This window comes from Microcebus murinus, chromosome 8 (genome assembly GCF_040939455.1).
Source record: "Microcebus murinus isolate Inina chromosome 8, M.murinus_Inina_mat1.0, whole genome shotgun sequence".
Classification (NCBI taxonomy): Eukaryota; Metazoa; Chordata; class Mammalia; order Primates; family Cheirogaleidae; genus Microcebus; species Microcebus murinus.
The window spans coordinates 6328203-6346893 of NC_134111.1; the positions used below are offsets into that span (position 1 = coordinate 6328203).

At 44.9% G+C, this 18691-nt stretch overlaps 1 protein-coding gene across 1 annotated transcript in view; it reads right to left on the reverse strand.

Annotated features, from left to right (window-relative positions):
* The window catches only part of CNTNAP5 (contactin associated protein family member 5), a 772432-nt gene that overhangs the window by 356670 nt on the left and 397071 nt on the right, over nucleotides 1-18691 (reverse strand). Inside the window, exon 8 of the mRNA XM_012755965.3 lies at nucleotides 1555-1819. Within this exon, the coding sequence (XP_012611419.2) occupies nucleotides 1555-1819 (265 nt within the window). The remainder of the gene's footprint in view (nucleotides 1-1554; nucleotides 1820-18691) is intronic.

An 18691-nucleotide genomic window follows, 5' to 3' on the forward strand; every position in this document is an offset into this window, starting at 1 on the left:
TCTGCAAAGGGCTCTTCTGAGGCCTGCCACGGCACATCAGCCAGCCGGGGAGCAGCCCCCCCAGGCAGCCTCTCAGGGCAGCTCGGCCACGGTCACCCAGCCAAGTTGCCCCTGGATCCCTGACCTGTAGAAACTGAGACTTAATAAATGCTGTTTTCAATCACTAAATTTGGTGTGATTTGTTACGCAGCTGTGGATCGTGCATATGCTACAGTTTACATGAGACAAAATCAGGAAGTTTATCCAGGGCCACGGAAGAAGAATGAGAAAGATACTTTCCAATCCGCCTGTCTGATTCCCACACCGAGGCCCTGCTAGCATTCTCAGGGCCTCAATGGGCCTTTTTGTCCACTCGTGGGCATCCGAGTCTCTCTCATGTTCTGACTAGACCTTGACTAGTCAGACAGGTAAAAACAAGTTGGACAAGCCATATACTTTACTAGTTAATTCAGTTTTCTCTAATTTATCTGGGTAACAAAACTCACAGTCCAGTGGGGGAAGAAAGCCATCTAAATTAAAGAAAAGAGCCCTGCAGTGTCCCCCGCAGTGCATGCTGGCCCAGGTGCACAGTGGACAGGATTTGATGAGACGGTTTATTCCGGGAAATTTCCCACAGGATGTGTTGAACTATCAGCGTACCTCAGCCCCTAGGCCAGTGCCCGGCATGTGGTCTGACCTCAGTGAGTGAGTGTTACTAAGTCAACACACTGTTTCTTGAAGGAACAACAGCTGTCAATATGATAACAAATGGAGACGGAGGGAGAAGCTTTCACTGTTTCATATTGAAGTAACAGCAGCTCAGAAGGCAAGGAATTGCAGGCACGGCTTGATCACAGACCTGCCCCACTGCTACACCTGAAGATCTACGTCCCCCATTGCAGTGAAACTTACAGCTTCCCTGACTTCCGCCGTTTGAGGACCATTCAAAAGGTTTGCCATACTCAGCGCCGTGTGTGCTAGTACTTAATATGTTAAGAATAAATGATTTTTAAAACTCACTACTTTGTACTTGAAATACAATTTCGGGGCTATAAAAAATTCAATGATCATGTAGTTTAAGAGGAAAATATAGGTTTGGAAGTCAAACAAATTCCAGATGAAATTCTAGCCCTATCACTTAGGAACATGTGACTTGGGCAGTTATTTCTATGACTCTTCATTTCCTCATCTAAAAAGTAGAAAATAATGCCTTCCTTGAGTGCGCATGGCCGTATAACACATGCCAGGTCTGTAGAGGACCCACGAGAGTGTGCCCCAGATAGTCTATATCACGCTAAAAGCTGCTCGACAGGAATGCTCATTCCGCCTCTCCCATGAGACTGCTGAGAGAGAAGGAAATTAAGGGGCTTGCCCAAGTTTACTTTGCTAATTCTGAATTCACTGCTTTTTTTCCCAATAAGAAAAAGTGCTGGCTCTTCAGACATGGAGTGAATCCCTGCCCTGAATTTACTGCACATCCCTGGGAGCTGGATTCTGCGTGTTTGGGTCAGAACGTCAACCTTCGTTGGCTCGGGCGAGTGAGAAACCGAGCTGGGGAGTGTCGGCAGACGGTACCTGTGAGGATTTCCGCCAGGCGTTCTGTCATTTTCCCAATCACCAGCCTCAGGATTCCGCCCTCCAGGCTCAGCAGCAGGGTCCCCGAGCCCTCAGACAGCTCTGTGGACAGAAGCAGACCATCCTTGTTCCATGTTCGAAACTGGAAACTCACTGAGAGCCCATCAATTTGGGGGGTGCCAGGCAGCAACAAATAACTGCCGCCGGAGTTGACAAATGTGATGGGCACAATTTGCGGTTCGGAGCAGGAAAAAGTGACATTGCCCTGGAAAACAATAAAAATCAAACATATAAAAGCCATTTTTTATTCTGCAATCTGACAGCTGATATAAACAACCACCTGGAGATGACCTTAATTTCAGGATCATTCCACATTCGGCCGCAAGATCTTAAAGGAGAAACAATATGTCAGCTTTGCTCAGACGCGCTCAGCGGCGAGTGCTGCCCAGGGCCGCGTCAGGGAGCACGATGCTATCTGCAAAGAGGACTGTCTGAGACTCCCGGAAGGGTGGGGGTGGAGGCATTCACATTTGCTAGGAAGAGTAAAAATAATTAATTAGGTTCACTTGTTGAATAAATATCTATGGCAAGTAGACTATGTCCCGAGCTCCAGGATAACTTTTGGAGAAATACACATGGAAAAACGGTTACAATGTGCTGACAGAGAGGAATCAGCTCCCGTGGGAGCCTGGCAGAAGAAATCCCTGAACGAGCAAAGGTCACAGCAGGGAAGACGGTGGGAGGCAGAGGAGTGGGTGTGCCCGGTGAGCTCTGCAGCACAAGGCACCGTGTCTGCAAAGGCCTGGAGAAATTAGCAAAGTGGCATCTCTGAGGAAGCCCAGGGGACTTGTCACCTCTAAGGAGGTAGGGCCAGGGAGCATGAAGAAGGTGAAGCTAGAAAGGTGTGTGGAGGCAGAGGTTGAGAGCCCTCTTAGTAACAGCAAAGGGACGTGGACCATATTTTTTATTTAATTGCAGCATTTTTAGTGATATGGTGGGGGGGGTAGCTGAGAGGACAGACTTGAGAAATGGTGAGTGTGTATAGAAGAAGGGTGGGAAGATTATTCTGTGCATAAGTGAGGGGAAAATGGGCCAAGATTATTTGAGAAAGACCAGGATAAGCTTCTATATCAGGAAGGTATGGGGCATTAAGAAGTGCTTATATGTGCCCAACTGCACCCTGTGCTGGGGAACGCTTCGAACATACAGTAAGGAGAAAGCCTGGATTACCTCGCAGACTGCGAAGAGGTGTTCACACCCTATGTCCACCCCTACCCTTTGTCTCCTGTAGGCTCCAAACACTAATCTCCACCACGATGCAGTGAGCTTACACAGGTAAGTTCATCTAAATAGCCAGAGACATAACCAGTTCCCTGTAAATGTTTCCTGTCAAGGCCACTGAATAGCCCCTTGTGGCTCAGCCTTTCCAAGCTCCCTCAGCAGCCAGTGCCACTCACGAAAAAACGGCAGGGATTTTGCAAGAGGAACACCCAAGCTCCAATGGCTGCCCGAATGCAACTTTCCTTGGAGGCGGCCAGGTGGCAGAGATAGTAGATACATAGGCCAGTTCTCAGTCCCAGAGCAGGTGAATGGTTCAACTCCAAAAACCTCTTAAACCAAGAAAAACATCCTTACGTCTCAACCATGTTTGTTTTTGATAGTCTTGCATTTCTGAAAACAAATAACGGTCCCCAAACAAACTTCTACTAAGGGTACATTTCTAATGATTCACTCATCAATCACTCAGCTATGACTATATTTTTGCATGAATCATTTGTTATAGTTGTTTAGATGTTCTATTCTCTTTAGGCTAGCTTCCCCACAAGTTAATTAATGTGTCACAGGGTCAGGCCTTTGATCTCACCAAGAAATGGCCCACCATTTACACTGCCCCACCGTGCCAGGCAGTAAGCTAGGCCTCTACATACATACCTTGTGAATTCTTCACAACTATGCCATGATGTATTATTTTCATCATTTAAAGTGTTAAAATAAAAATATAGAGATGAATCTCTAAATTTAACATTTTATTTGGGAAGAATTGTAGTTCAGGGCATACACGCAGACCCGGTGGTCTTCAGTATGTCTGAAGGTTAGAGGTTTATAAAAGAGGAGAAATGTTATGTGCATACTGCTCTCTGAGAAAGTCCACGGGCACGAGGAAGGATGCGGGGACCCAGCAAGTTCTGACTGCTGAGCTACAGCAGTGCTGGGCGAATTAGTCCTAGAGCTGCGGCAGCTGTCTCAGAAGCCATAGGTAAAGCTGGTTTCCGGCTACGGCAGGCAGGTTCCGCAGTCAGCCTCTCAGAGAATTACATTCGTGGAGCAACGTTTTGTACCTTGAGTGCTTTTTTCCTCTGGCTTCTCAACTCTGTTTTAGTTGGGTGTGACAAGAATGACCCAATTTGCATGATCAACTTTCAAGAAAGCATGCACAAACTGGGCTTAAAGAGAATAAATAACGTGACAAAAGCCATATGCCTCGTTAGCAGTGACAAAATCACATTTGTTTGACTTGGAAGCTTTTGCTTTTAGCCACCATCTCTGACACCTCCCTTCCCTACACTGAGTGCCACCATTTTTTAAAGTCTACCAACTTGTTCATGGTATCTCATCGTTGTTTTGACTTGCATTTTTGGATTTCTGATAAATTTCCTTTCAAGAATTCAAATATCTCCATTGATGGCTGACTAATTATAGCAGGGTTTTCTTCTTGAAGAAGCCAAATCACAAAAGCTCTACAGAGAAGTCAAGAGAGTGTAATAACTTTTCTTTCTCTTATAATTTGTTATCATCTCCTGTGATAATAAATTTGCTAGAGCACAGCTGTACCCAAAATTTGAGGTTGTGTAAAGAGGAAATGATTGGGAGGCAGTTACCAAGACAAAGACAAAAACAAAGGAGGTTGTACAGAATGTCCCCTCCCCTTTATGGATTTTAAACCCAAAGTTTATCTGCATCCACCCCTCTGCAGAGTACTGTCTGGAGCACAGCCTGGGAAGGTGGGACTCAGGACAGTGGGAGGACTCATTTGATCAGGCCAGCTGCCTGTCCTCAGCCTCCCTCTGCTCCACTGTTCAATGGGCCCAACCACCTGACAGCTATGGAGGGGAGCTCAGAAGCTACAGAGTCCCTGGACTGGACCTTGGAGCAAGGACTTTGATAAATGCTTTTGAGGCCTCTCACTGGGTAAGGTCAGGTCTTGCATGGTGTGGTCATCAGCACCTTGCTCAGCAGGGAGCAGCAAAGCTCTGAAACGCCCTGGGGTATGTGCTCTGTCCTGGCCGCCCTGCCAGGCCACGCTCCTCTCTCCCTGTCCCCATTCCCTTCACAGTTTCCCCTATTGTCCCTGCGTCGGTGCATCCCCAGCTACCTAAAACTTCTCTAGAGCCTGCCCTGCTGTGTTCCCCAATGGTGACTTTCAGGACAAGCAGGAAAAAAGATGTGAGTGGATGGGAAATTCTTTCTACCCCAAATCAGACCCCGCTCTCCAGGCGCTTGGTGCATTTGCAGCTCAGCTCTGCATCACACAGCCTCGGGGGCTGCTTCTGCTACCATCAAGTCCCAGCTGTGCTCCTGCCAGCACAGACGCCGCCCCAGGGCCGTGGACCGGCAGTACCCACCCCTCCACCAAAGCGGGGAGAAAGAAGAAATAATGAGCTACAAGTAAAAGTGCTACTTTTGAAGTTGACATGGACTACCTGGTCCTTTTCAGTAATGCCATTTGGGAATCTGGAATCGAAAGACAACACTTGAGGGAGTCCCTACTGATCATTAAGAAATGGCATGCAAGAAGGCAACTTACTTTAGAATTGCCTCAAAAGAGACATGGCAAACCAGCAGACCATATTCTATCCTATTTACCTCCTTAATCCATTTCTTCCAATTTCGTCCTTCTCACCTCCCGGGAGGAAGCTCCATTCCTCAGAAGCCCTCCAACGTTCAATTCATTCAAGATTTTAACATTTGTTAAAGATTTCTCAAGCATTTTGCAACAAGGTGCTAAGCACTGGGGTTTATAAATTATACAGTAAACGTGCCCCTGATCCTTTGCATTCTATAGTCATTAAATTTACATTCTGACTGCAATTGGTACAAAGAGTGCCCTGCGCCTGGCAAGGGAGAATGCACTGGGGTCACATCTTCAAGGTAGAGCAAATGGTCTTGGCCTCATACTGAGACTGACAGGAAGTCAGTGAACTGCCACCGGTGCTTTGTTCCTTGCCGTATCTTGCAAGACCCAGAGTGCCCTTCACCATCCAAAGAGGAAGTCACTCTACAGTGAAGGAACTAAGTTCCTAATGTTCGCTGTGCCTTTTCTGGCCACACCGACGGAGCTCTGGTAGGACGGTGGCCTCCACTATCTGTCTGAGGCCACCATCCGGCTGTGGTACAGCCTCCCCAGGGCAGCAACAGCCTCAGACCATGGGAGCCCCGAGCCGGGTGGGGAGCACCCTCTGTTCCCAGGATGGCAGTTCCTAGTGCCCTGCGCCTGCCTCCTCATCCACACTCGTCCTCCTCCAACAGGCAAGGTGCTCAGAAGTGCTGGGCCGAAGACAGAGAAGCCATTTGTCCTGTGGGGGCCACCACCCAATGTCTACTTCTCTTCTGACAAGGGCTGTCTCCTGGACGTAGCTCTAGCCCGGCTCCTCTGAGCCCTCCCTCTGACAGGGCCTGACTCTGGGCTCTGTCCTGGGCCCACTTATTCCAGTTTTAGCAAGAACTCTGCTAAATCAGCACAGCAAAAATCCCCCATCCTTGGTCTGACCTCCTTTATCTTATCACAATGGTGAGGACCTGTCTTCAGCAAAACCCTCTTAGAGTAGTTTAGCAAATAAGTACTCTACCTCTAAGTAATTTTCCACCCCCGACCTCCACCCTACTTCTTGGCTATAAATCCCCACTTTTTTTTATATTCAAAGCTGAGCTCAATCTCTCTCCCCTACTACAAAGTCCCACTGTAGGAGCCCTTCTGACCTTCTTTAATGATTGTTGTGATAATTTTTCTTTCATTACGACTTCTCTGAAAACCCACCATAGTTTTATTTTTCTCTGCAGCCCTCAAAATACAGAAGCTCCCATTTCACCTCTTTTTTCAGTAGAAAAATAAAAAGAGTTTGACTTGTACTAGTGGAGGACAGAGCTTTGAAAGCCTAAAGACCGGTTTATAGGCCATTTGAGAAAGTGTCCACACCTATGTAAAAACACTTTGTTTAGTGCCACAAATAACAACAGCAGATACTGCCCTTTCCCTAGCCCACGGAGCTTGGTGGCCTCCTAAGGACGCCCAGGCCCTCGGAACACAACCACCAAGTTTGTGTCAGTGAAAGAAGAAACGGTTTCCGTTGACTCTCCTCCCCGGGGAGGCGTTCCCTTCGGGGGCACAGAAAGCCCCGTTCGACAGTTGCCACCAACGGGCAGTGGCTGGGCTCATGCACAGGGATGTCTATCCGCTCTGGATAGAAAAGCCGTCTTTAGGGAGGTGACATTGAAACTTGAGAGTTCACAGAAGAGCAGGAGCCATTGATTGGAGAGTAAAGACAAGTGCTATCCAGCAGAGAGCAGAGGCGTTTGCACAGAGAGGGGCAGAAAGGCGAGGGGCCCATTCAAGGACGTGCTCCGGTGGCTGCAGTTCCACAGCCTGTTCTCATCTCCCCACCCTCAGACTGGGATCCCCACCACCGGCAACCCTGCCTCCCAGTCCTTGGGAGGCAGGACCACCGCTGACTTTCCTGGGCCTGCGGTCTGGACTTCCCAGCCTCTGTAATCCAGTGAGCAAATTTCTTATAAAAAGTTTCATTTTCTCTTTCAAATCTTTCTCTTTCTCTCAAACATACACATACATGCACACACACACATCCTGGTTCTGTCTCTCTGGAGAACCCTAATTAACACAAAAACAATGAGAAATTTGCAGGTATTGATACGACTGACAGGCGGTGGGCGAAGGGATGGGAGAGTCACTTGCACAACGAGGTCTAACAGGAAAACACAGATGGCTCGGACTGCTGCCAGGCCTGCCTCATAGCGAGCCCGCCAGCACCACCCCACTGGGGTGTGAGCACACCGACAGCACAGCCCCTCTCGAGCTCTCGCTCCCTTCGATTTGCCTTCCTCCCTCCACCAGGTGTGGCCTCTTCGGCCCTCTGCGCTCCCTCGTACCTCCTCCCTCCAGGGCCCGGTGGACCCTCTCCTCCTCAGGGCAGAGGCCTTCCCGACACCCCACCCCTCAGAGGCCGCCTTCTCCACTGGCTTTCCATGACATGTGCTACCTGCAGAAATTTATCATATTTCTTTCACTGCCTTATAATAATTAGCTATTTTTTGACAACTGCCTAAGCCTTACATAATAGTACATTTATAATTGGGTATAGAGCATCTTGCTTTGAATTCTGAAAAGGAAGTGAGAGTGTTAAATTTAGGTAGAACTAGATTCTCGTCCTAAATATTTACTGGGAGAACCTGTCTTCTCTCTAATTCTCATTGTCTGCTACGTGGCTGCGAGAATAATGGTAGAGGGATGGCTGAAGCCCAAATGAGACCATGTGCACCAATCCTGGCCTGCCATTTTCCTTTTCTCCCAGGTCTGACACTTTTCTGGGTGACCAGATGCAAGTCACATCTACAGCCTTAGTTTCCTTTTCTGTAACCAGAGGTTACTAAACTGGAAGGCTCCAAGATTTCCACTGGTTGCCCCAGTCTTGGGTATCTGAGGCTGAAGAACCACATGCTTTTCATCCATCTGGTGAGTGGAGGGGTGGCAGTCACAACCTGAGTCATTCCACTGTTGGCATGCAGAGTGTAATCGAGTATTTACATTTTAGAAGACTTAATTTTAATAATCCAGGGAATAAAGAAGGAAACCTAGACTTCCTCCCTAACAATTTCTGTCTCACTGTAGGGAAGAGACAAAAAAATCACCATAGATGATAATGATTTTTTTTTAAGTAAGCAGAAGATTATATGGCTATATACACATGTATATAAAATAAGACATTCAGTGTTTATAAACACTTGCCTGGGGATGACGACCTGTTGACTGATTATCTTCCTCCTTCCTCCCACCCCTCTCCCCAGGAAAGATGCTCTAGAATACCTTGCAAAGAGAATGCTGGAGTAATTCTGAACCATATGAGCAATTAGAGTAGCTGGAACTTCCCTGGAGATGATAAAATGGAGAAAGCACATGCAGCTGCGTAGCTGGGTGCTGGTCCCAGGGCTGTGCAATGACAAGCAGGAGAAAACAACGGGGGTGGGGGTGGGGGGCAGGTTCTCGGCAGCATCTTCCGTCCACGCACATTCAGCCCGTTCTGCCACCACATCTGAACTGTGTCAAACGCTGACTTAAATCCAATAAAACCTGTCCACCTGGAAACTTTCCGCCTGTGACACCTCGTCACAAAGGACACATGGCAGTAGTAGCTCAGTTACTGCGATCCCTCGTGGTGACGGGGAGCGTCACGGCAGGGTCTGTCCCTCCTGACGCTGCTGACAGACCTAACTGGTCTACGTCATGTGACCACAGGGCCAACCAAACGGACTGACACTTATCTGTTATAAAGAGGGACCAGCTGCAGAAGATGCTGCTGTGCGGACAGACCCAGCGATGGAAACGCCACAGTGGTCTGAACGTGGGTGTGTAACAGACTGCTGGAGCAGACTGGAAGGTAGTGAACAGGAGCTAACGGTCCTCCATGTTGTCAAACACTCATAAGCTCAGACTCCTTCATGTGTTCATTGGCGACCGGATGTTTTAGCCAGGTCTCAGGGCGAGGCATAAATGTCAGGGTTTACTGAGCCAGAGCAAGGAGCTGGAAGAACTGAGGAGACAGATGTCCTTAACAAACTTCATCTGTATCCATGTTACAACTGTATGATCATACATAATCCTTCAGTCATTTCAGTTGAGATCACTGGTGTACCTGAAAAACTCTAGACCTTAGCAGAAAAAGATATTTCCTACTTAGGTGCTGGCTTTGTCTTATCCTTCTGCCAGGAGCTCACCCCCTTTTGTGATTTTAAATTATTTGCCAACCTCATGTGGACTATGTAGACCATCCACTATGGCAACAGCAAGGCATCACTGGGAAATTGCTCCCAGGAATTTCTCACCTGTGGGCAGGTTTCCTCCTGTCAAACGCTGGCCAGTTATGTTGGGTTTTCAAGCACATTCCTTCTGGACACATTTCACAACCCAGCAATACCTACTGCTACCTGCTATTAGTGACTCAGCCATTCAGCTATTTTATGGAAGACTCCAGAAAGTTATTGGCTGCTCTGCTTTAAATGATCATCTGAAAATAAAGAAGCTATAACTGGAAGGCACATGAGGAGCACACAGGGCTCACAGTCTCTACTGCATGCTCAGTCCCTTAGTCAGGGAGAGAGTCAACCACTCCCTGACTCTCTTTCCTGGGTCTTCATTTCACCCTCTAAACACTACTATCAGCTCAACAGTAAGACATTGGTCTGGGCTCTGGTCACCTGGAAAGAATAAGACAGAAATAACAGACCATGCTTTGTTTAAAAAAGACCTGTGATAGTAGATCAGGTTGGTCTGGGAATAGACCAGGACCACAGGTGCCTGAATCCAGCCTGTGACTGAGGCAGAAGCTAAAGGCGGGGCCCACATGGTGGGAAGGGAGGAGGAGGGTGGGTGCGTGGCTACTCCCACTGGGGGTCTTCAACTGTAGTCACGGCAAATCCTGACACATCCCTTCATTAAGCTCTGAGGGGAAATTATAAGTCAGGTGTGGCTATCCCGCCATGCCAGAAAACCAATTTTTAAGACCCTGAGAGCATACAATAGACCCAGCTCGAAGTTCTGCTTACCTTCACTGGTTTCAGAGTTTCTTAAATGCACCACTTCCAAGGGTTATATTACTGTGCTGAGCTGTTATTTACAAAGCATTTTCATTGTGGGTGTTTGTTTTGTTTTTAATCATCATCCAGACATCACAACACCCTGGTGAGTAAAAAATAAAGCTAACAGTGCAAGGCTCAGCTTCAATCATGAGGCATCAAACAAAGCCAATCAAGCATTTATAAGCTGGGGAAAATGATCTTGATTCAATCTAATTTGTGGGGAAAGATTTCAAAGCCAGTTCTTGATTTTCCAAATGAATACAACCATTTCTAATTTGATTTGTCTGAAAACTACCAAGACTGACTGGCATGCTATCAGCAAATATAGGGAAGAGACTGCCCTGTGAGCTAAAGCTATCTTCCTGATTCACAGACTCAGGGAGAAGACTGTATCAAATTAAGGCTTTTTTTCATGTTTAGGGGAAGGTAGGCTCCTTCATTTATTTATTTATTTATTCAGCAGGTATCTATTAAGCAGTTTGTATGGGCTGGGCTCTATCCTCATGGTCAAAGATGCAACTTAGGTGGGGACAGCTTAGACCTTGCCCACTTGGAACTTGCATAGCCATGGGATGAGGGTCTGGAATATGTCATCACAGCATTGATCAAGTGCCATGAGGGAGACATGTGTGTGGTGGGAGGGCATGTAACAAAGCATTGTAACAGGCTTCATGAAGTGTGTTTTGATTTGAGCTTTGCAGGACAAGTAGGAAGGAGTAGAGTTGTGAATAGGATTTGGGCGGAGAGAAAGAAAACAGGGAGGACAAACATTGGGAAGAGGCTTTGGTGCATTTTAGCAATTTGCAGGAGACTGGATATTTGGCATTTATACAGACAGGAAATATTTTGTTTCTGACAAAGGAGGCCTTCAAAATATCATGCTCCTTGGGGTTTCCTTTGTGGCACATTCCAGAAGGAGCCATCTTTCGTGTTGGAGAGAAGGTCCAGCTAATGGCCAAGGTGCATGGGCAGGTGGTAGATGGTCCCCCATGTCCCTCTTCTCTGGCTTCCCAGCAGCCACCTGCCTGCAGGAACCAGGAGACTGACAGCCACATACATACTGCCCTGGGCCCTGGGGATTTTCCCTTGACTTTGTTCCCTTTTTGCCCTCCCAAACCCACTAGTTCCCAGTATCCGCTCCTTGGCTTTGAACTCCGTTTTGACCCCTGCCTGTCATTGTCTGTTTCTAGCCCTGTATTTTGTGCTTGTTGTCTGTGTACTAAACATGAAACTCCCACTCATTTTTGAAAGTTTTTGGCTTTTACAAATAGTGGTGCCTTTCACTTAAAGACAAACCTCAGAGGAGGACCTTGGGAGGTGGGGCGGGGCGGGGGTCTTCAGTTTAGCCCTGTGACTAAACTGAAAACCTCTTAGTTTTAAATTAGAAGATGAGACTGCAACTCTATCCTGAACACTCTTTAATTTGTTAGAAAATATTGTGCAAAGCTATTTGCAAACATGAATTGAAAAGCTCAAAAATATTAATAATATTTTTGACACTCTACTTTTGCTGCTAGAAATCTATTCTCAGGAAACAATCTGAAATTGAACTAAGATTTATACACCAAGAACTATTACTTATAATAATACAAAACTGAGTCTGAAATTATGGGAATAGCTAAGTAAATTATGGTATATACATATGACATACAATTTTGCCACTACTAGTAGCAATGTTTACAGTAGGGATGAAAATTGCTTGCAATCTAATATTAAATTAAATGAACAGAATACAAATTTGCACATATGAAGCAGGTAAAATATACCTATACAAATATGTAGGTAGACAACAGTAACTAATTTGCTAAATAATGACCCTTTCTGGGTAGTGGAATTATAGTGATTTTTATTTCCATAGTTAAAATGTTCTCTATTTCTAACATACTTAAAATGAAAAGGTACAACTTTTATAATAAGACTTTTAGTTAAACAGTTTTATATACATGAATTCCTCTGAAGGCTTTCATAACAAAAATATTCAAGATTAGTAATTGCTATTAAGGAATTAGTATAGGTTACTGAGAGAAAGAAATAATAGTAGTTGATCCAGGTAGAGATAAAAGCAGCCAGGTGTGAAGCCCAATGACTACTACTTTTTCAAATGATTTCTGCTCTTAAATAATCTCAGAATTGCTTTTCCTTTCTCCTGCAATCTTTAGTCATGTGTCTGCTCTACTCAAGCAGGCAACAGTAACAAGTCATTACAGTGACAAAGTGTGATGGTTAATTTTAGGTGTCAAACTAACTGTATTAAGGAATCTTTAGAAACCTGATGAGGCATTACTTTGGGGGTGTCTGTGAGTGTGTTTCCAGAGGAGACCAGCATATGAGTCTAGGTGAACCAGGTGAGGAAGATCTGCCCTCAGTATGAGGGGGCATCATCCAATCTCCTGGGGGCCCGGGGCGGGGGAGTAACAGAAACAGAGAAGAGGTGAATGTGTCAACGTGTCTGTAGGAGCTGGGATACACTTTTCCTCCCCTGACTTCAGACGACTCCAGCCTCCTTGGCCTTCGGACTCCAGGACTCAGACAGTGCTCCCCCCATCCCCACCCCGCCCCCCGCTTGGGTTCTCAGGCCATTGGCCTTGTTCTGAGAGTGGCACTGTCAGCTTCCTGGTTCTTTCTCAGGCCCTGGGACTCAGGCCGAGCCACCTACAGGCATCCCAGAGTGTCTAGCTGGCAAACAGCTGTGGACCTCTCAGCCCTCACTATCACTATTCGTGGGCCGAATCTCTTAGTAAATTCCTTGTGTGTCCTAGTGGTTTTCTCCGTGGAGAAGCCTCCTACACATGAGGGTAAAGGAAGGTAGGGTGTGGGTGTGTGTTGACACTTTCCTTTCTTCACCAAACTGCTTTTCTTGGTCCACAAACAAAATAACTTCCTACTTTACATTTAGGTATATGGTACTTTCTTAGACTAAATTCACATTAACAAGGAATAAAAATTCTTAGCTCTGAAAACATAATATGAGCTTTTTAGTTCTTGGCTAAAGATCGGAATTTGCCAATTAAATATTTTAAAATAAAAATATAAATTTAAGAGAGTCTGCTATTGGAATACTTATACTTGGGATGGTAGCCTAAATCAATACCATTTAATAGAAATTCCGTGCATGCCACGTATGTAATTCAAAATTTCTGGTGGTCATATTCTAAAAAGGTAAAAAAGAAGATTAACTTAAGTTAAATTTTAATACAGAGTTATTTAACTCAATACATAAATATATTATTTAAATATGAAATTATTAGTAATATAAAATTACTGCATAATATAATAATAATTGGGTAAAATTATTTTAGTATCTTTTCATATTAATCTTCAAAATCTAATATGTATTTTACCCTTAAAACACATCTGAATTTACACCAGAACTACTTTAAACGCTGATAGCCACATGGCTAGAGGCGGCCGTCCCGGACAGCTCGGGGCAGTGCACCATCGTCACGGGACCGGCTCCCCAGCTTTGATGCCGAGATGGAAGTTCTTGCAAGGGAACTCCCGTGTACTCACCTTTATCGTTCAAAGAGATGTGCCAAAGATCTCTAGTTACCTACTAAAAATTCATGCTCCTTGCCTTTCGTGGCCATGGAACGCTGATTTACTTGAGGGCACAGTGTGCCCAACTAGATGAGGACATCCCCCCACTTCCCTTGCAGACACGGTCAGGCGACTGAGTCTGGCCACGAGGCGTGGCATGGCGGAAGCACTGGGTGGCACTTGCCGGAAGGCTCCTTAACGGGAGCCGACTCAGCTGAGAGGAACATCCCTTTTGCCCTCACTTCTTCCTTTCTTCTGTGGCCTGATGTGCAGATACAATACCTAAGTTCAACAGCTTATGGGGACCCTCAGAACGGAAGAAATGGAGTTAGAATGGTCAAGCAGAAGGATTATGAGATCTGGGCCCCCGACTGCTCCATGGGGCTGGGAGTGCTCTGTTTCGCCGTGGGAAGGGGGCGTCTTACAGACAGCTGAGACAGCGCCTTACCTGGCCTCTGGGTCATAAGTATTTGTTTTGGGCTGAACTGTGTCCCCTCCAAACTCACATGTTGAAGCCCTCTCTTCTAGTACCTCGGAATGTGACTGTACTTGGAGAAAGGGTAATTGAGCAGGTGATTAAGTTAAAATGAGGCTGTTAGGGTGGGCTCCTATCCAGTCTGACTGGTGTCCTTCCTTATAAGAGACATGAACAGAGGAGCGACCACGCGAAAACACAGGGAGAAGATGAACATCTGCAAGAGGAGCCAGGCCCTCAGAAGAAATCAACCCTGCTGGCACCTTCGTCTTGGACTTCCAGCTTCCAGAGCTGTGGGTAATTAAATTTCTGTTGCTTAAGCCAAGTGGTCTGTGGTATTTTGTTATGGTAGCCGGAGTAGACTGATACAGTGACAGAATGATTTAAATGGTTCTCCTTAATAAAATCTCTTGAGTTGAAAGGTATTTTAGAGATGATTTAGAGCCCGCTCTCAATTTTTTTTTTTTTTTTTACAGAAGAATCAGAAAGAACAAGTTGACTGTGATGTTTACACAATTAACTTTACTAGCTACCTAGTGACCCAGTTGGATGGGGAAGCCACAGCTCCTGACTGACATGGTGCTCTTTCTGATTGGGCCGTGCCCCCTCTGCCAAACCAGGGATGGAGAAAACCTCAGTGGAAAGAGGCACCCAAAGATCATCTTCTAACCTTCCATCTCCAGGCAGCTAAGAGTCACACCGTGCTAAAGATCTCTTAATTATAGGGGAAGGTCTCCAGGTAGGCAGATGATCAGCGCCCCCTTCAGGAAATGCTCCACTGTTAAATAGGAAGGCATTCTTCACAGCTAGTCAGACCCTGCAAGTTTTCCTTAGTATAATCATGATGACATACGTTTAAGCAAATGTTTATTATGTACCTCCTCTCTGTAGTGTGCTCACTTCCTTACTGGGAATTCAAATTGCTCCTTTCTCCTCTTATAAAAATGTTTTCACTTATTCAACATTCATTGTTCACCAATTTCACAATGTAATTTTACTTTATTTAAAATTTAGAAACTCAGTGATTAAAGCAGAATATAAAATGTGCATAAAGCATATCACAGCAATTAAACATGATTTTGGTGTCAGAAAGGCCAGTGATGGAGATCTGGTTCTGTGACTCATTACTTATACATCTTGAGAAAATTAATATTGTTGAGCCTCATTTTTCTCAACTGCAAAAGGAAGCCACAAATAGTTACCCACATTATAGGGTTATGTTGAGGATAAAAATAGATAAATATGAAAATTAATTGACAGAATATCTGGCATATACTATAAATTTAATTAGTCATTTTTATTAAAGTATATATTAATAAAAAGAAAAAAGGAATTACATGCAAAAATAGTCATTTTACAAAGAAGACTAGAAAATCTACATCTGCGTAGTGTTGATGGCTGCCTTTGATGAGCAAGCAGGTGATTTTCTTTTCTTTCTGCCTTTCTGTGTTTCATAAACTTCCTATAATCTGTAAGCATTAGCTTTTTCCATGAATCATGGGAGATATTCCTTTCATGCTCATTGGTTTATATTTTGGTTGTTCAGTTACACTAACAGGAGGGTTGTGGCTCTGGGGCTCTCCCAGAGCTGCGTGGTCCTACTGGTCCCCAGCACCTCATGAGACGTGGGGACCGCTGCCTTCTACGGTGTGAATGAGGGCTGCAAAGATACTTGAATCACAAGGCAGAAATTTTGCACACATGCCATAGACTGACAAACTCTGGTATAAACGTTCACTTTTGTGGGTAAAAGCATAAAAGAAAAAAAGACACCTAGATTGCCTTGCTGGTCTTTGCCAGTCATCACACTGGATTAAAATCTGAGAAAATGCACTTGCTTTCTAGTTTCCTGGAAGCCTATGGAGACAGTATTTGCTCTGTTGCAGTACGGAGGATGGCATGTCCCACACTCAGGGGATGAAGAGCAGTCATTGAAGGCTGCCTAGAAAACTAGAGGCATCTTCTGGGGCTTCCCAGTCTTCCGCTTACCTTGGAAAGCCGGCATTGAAGATTCCACAATAAGGTCTGATTTTCAGCAGTGGTTCTTGCGGTATTGTGCACAAACATACTGTGCTTATTAGTGTCCACTATGGCATGTATCACTGAAGCAAATGGTGGGTTTAAGAAAATGCCCTTACCCCATACCTGTTTGGACATGAGATTTCTATTAGACACATCAAATGCAGCTTGTGGGGGCTAAATATGTACACTTAGCCTTGTTCATGATCTCAGAGCTACTTTCTTATTAGACCCAGTAAATCTGTTAATTTTTATTTTTTAATTATCCTTATTATTTTTAAAGATAATATGTCTATTTAGCTACTGGATGGCATTGATGCAAGGTGAAAATATGCACTTCTTTTAAAGGGCGTATTTCCTTGGCTGACCTAGGGCGTGTTTTGGAGCTCGTTACAGCATCAGCGAGCACACTCGGTACTAGCTGGCTGCCATAGGGAGACTGGCTGACCCTGTGGGCAGACTTAAAAGTGGTGCAGTGAACTAAGGTGTCAGAGAAGATATAGAAAGAAATGGCAGGGAAATAAAACAATTTCAAAACAGGAAGATAAGCCGCATAAGAAAATATTTAGCTGAAATATGAGTAGGAAATTTTTGGTGAGAATTGTAATGTTGCAAATTGTCACAGAGAGGGGTGAATTGTTTGGGTACTTCCAGAAGTCCACCTGAAAGTGTTCTAGACTTTTGGAGCATGAGAAATACTTCATAATGTAATAAATTATGTGGGCCCATAAATGAGAGTAGTTGTAGTTTCACTATTTTTTATTGAGTATATATGTAATAACAAATTTAAATAAATTGATATTTTACTAATCTCAAGAGCTTAGACTTATATTTGGGATTTTGTGCTTCATCCATTTGTGAAACATGCTAGTGTTGTCTAAGACTGTGCTCAGGTGACATAGGAAATCATGAATATACGTGTGCCTTCCTTTGTGTTTCCAAACCCCCTTCCAGATGTTCAGAGGCTCTAGTTTTTAACCCGAATTAAAAAAAAAAAATGAGAGATTAGTGCCTCTGCCAGTTATTCATTTCTGAGTTCTGCTCCAGAACAACTCTACTTTGCCTACTTTTGATAATGGAGTTGGACCCTATAAACATCTCTCTTTTGTCAGCTGGCCAAAGGTTAGGTGTTGTCCGTAGGGGTCCACAGCAGAGTGACCGAGGCTAGAAGGCACTTCCAGGTCCCTGTCCTCCATGGTTGGCACTCAGGGAGGAGCCCAGGACTCTGCACAGTGAGCTCCAGCTTCACCCTCCACATGACGCCAGCTTCCCCAGGCAGCTCGGACCTACATTCTCTGGAAAACCTTTTTGCTACCCGCAGACTGCCTGTTTCCCTGGTACCCACACCTCTCTGAGGAGTTCTGAATCTTAGCCTGGAAGGTGGGCAGGGGCAGCTTTCCTAGTCGTTTTCCTCGCCATCCGCTTTCTCTCAAGCTAGATTTTTTGAACTTGCTATTTCTGAACCTCTTGGAGTTATCTTTTACCCATTTTAATAGTTAACCACCTTCTACCAGCTAACCATTTTTTTGTGTGTGTCGATCTATCTATCATCTATTTTCTTTTCTTTTTCAAACACGCTGGACCTCAGGAGGAGAGACTTCTTCTAAATCTTGTGAGCAGAGGCAGAGAGTTTCTGAGAAGCTACCTCTGTTGCCTTACACAGGACAGACCCAGCATCAGGTCCCTACTTATTCAGGATTCTGATGACTCAACAAGGAACACATATGGGAGATTATAAGGGATTTATAAAGGCAGAGACAAAGTTTAATTTTCTCTGTATATTTCTCCTCATCTAAAATTTAACCTGGAGTTCTTGGCCTGCTGTCCATGGATAGACTTCAGGCCTAAAAATGTTATGTGAAATAAAATGTGTTCACAGTTTTCACTATATCCTTAAAGGGGTGTGTGCTCCATAAAATATTAATAATCACTGATCTAAAACCTTTGTGTTGTACTTATAAAACGCCATTTATAGAACAGGGTAGAGATTACACATAGGACTATGGTCTTCATGGGGTACATGTGATGAGAAATGGTGAGCATAGTGAGGCAATAAAATAATTATGATAATGTTATTAGCTATTAGTGATTCAATGCCAATAATATCCTAGGAGTCACTTTATCTATGCAAAGTAGATGCTTAGTAGATGAGGACACCGAAGCAGGCAAAACTTGGTTAACCTTATCCAGATTCTGCACCTCTTTCAGGGGTCCTCAAACTTTTTAAACAGGGGGCCAGTT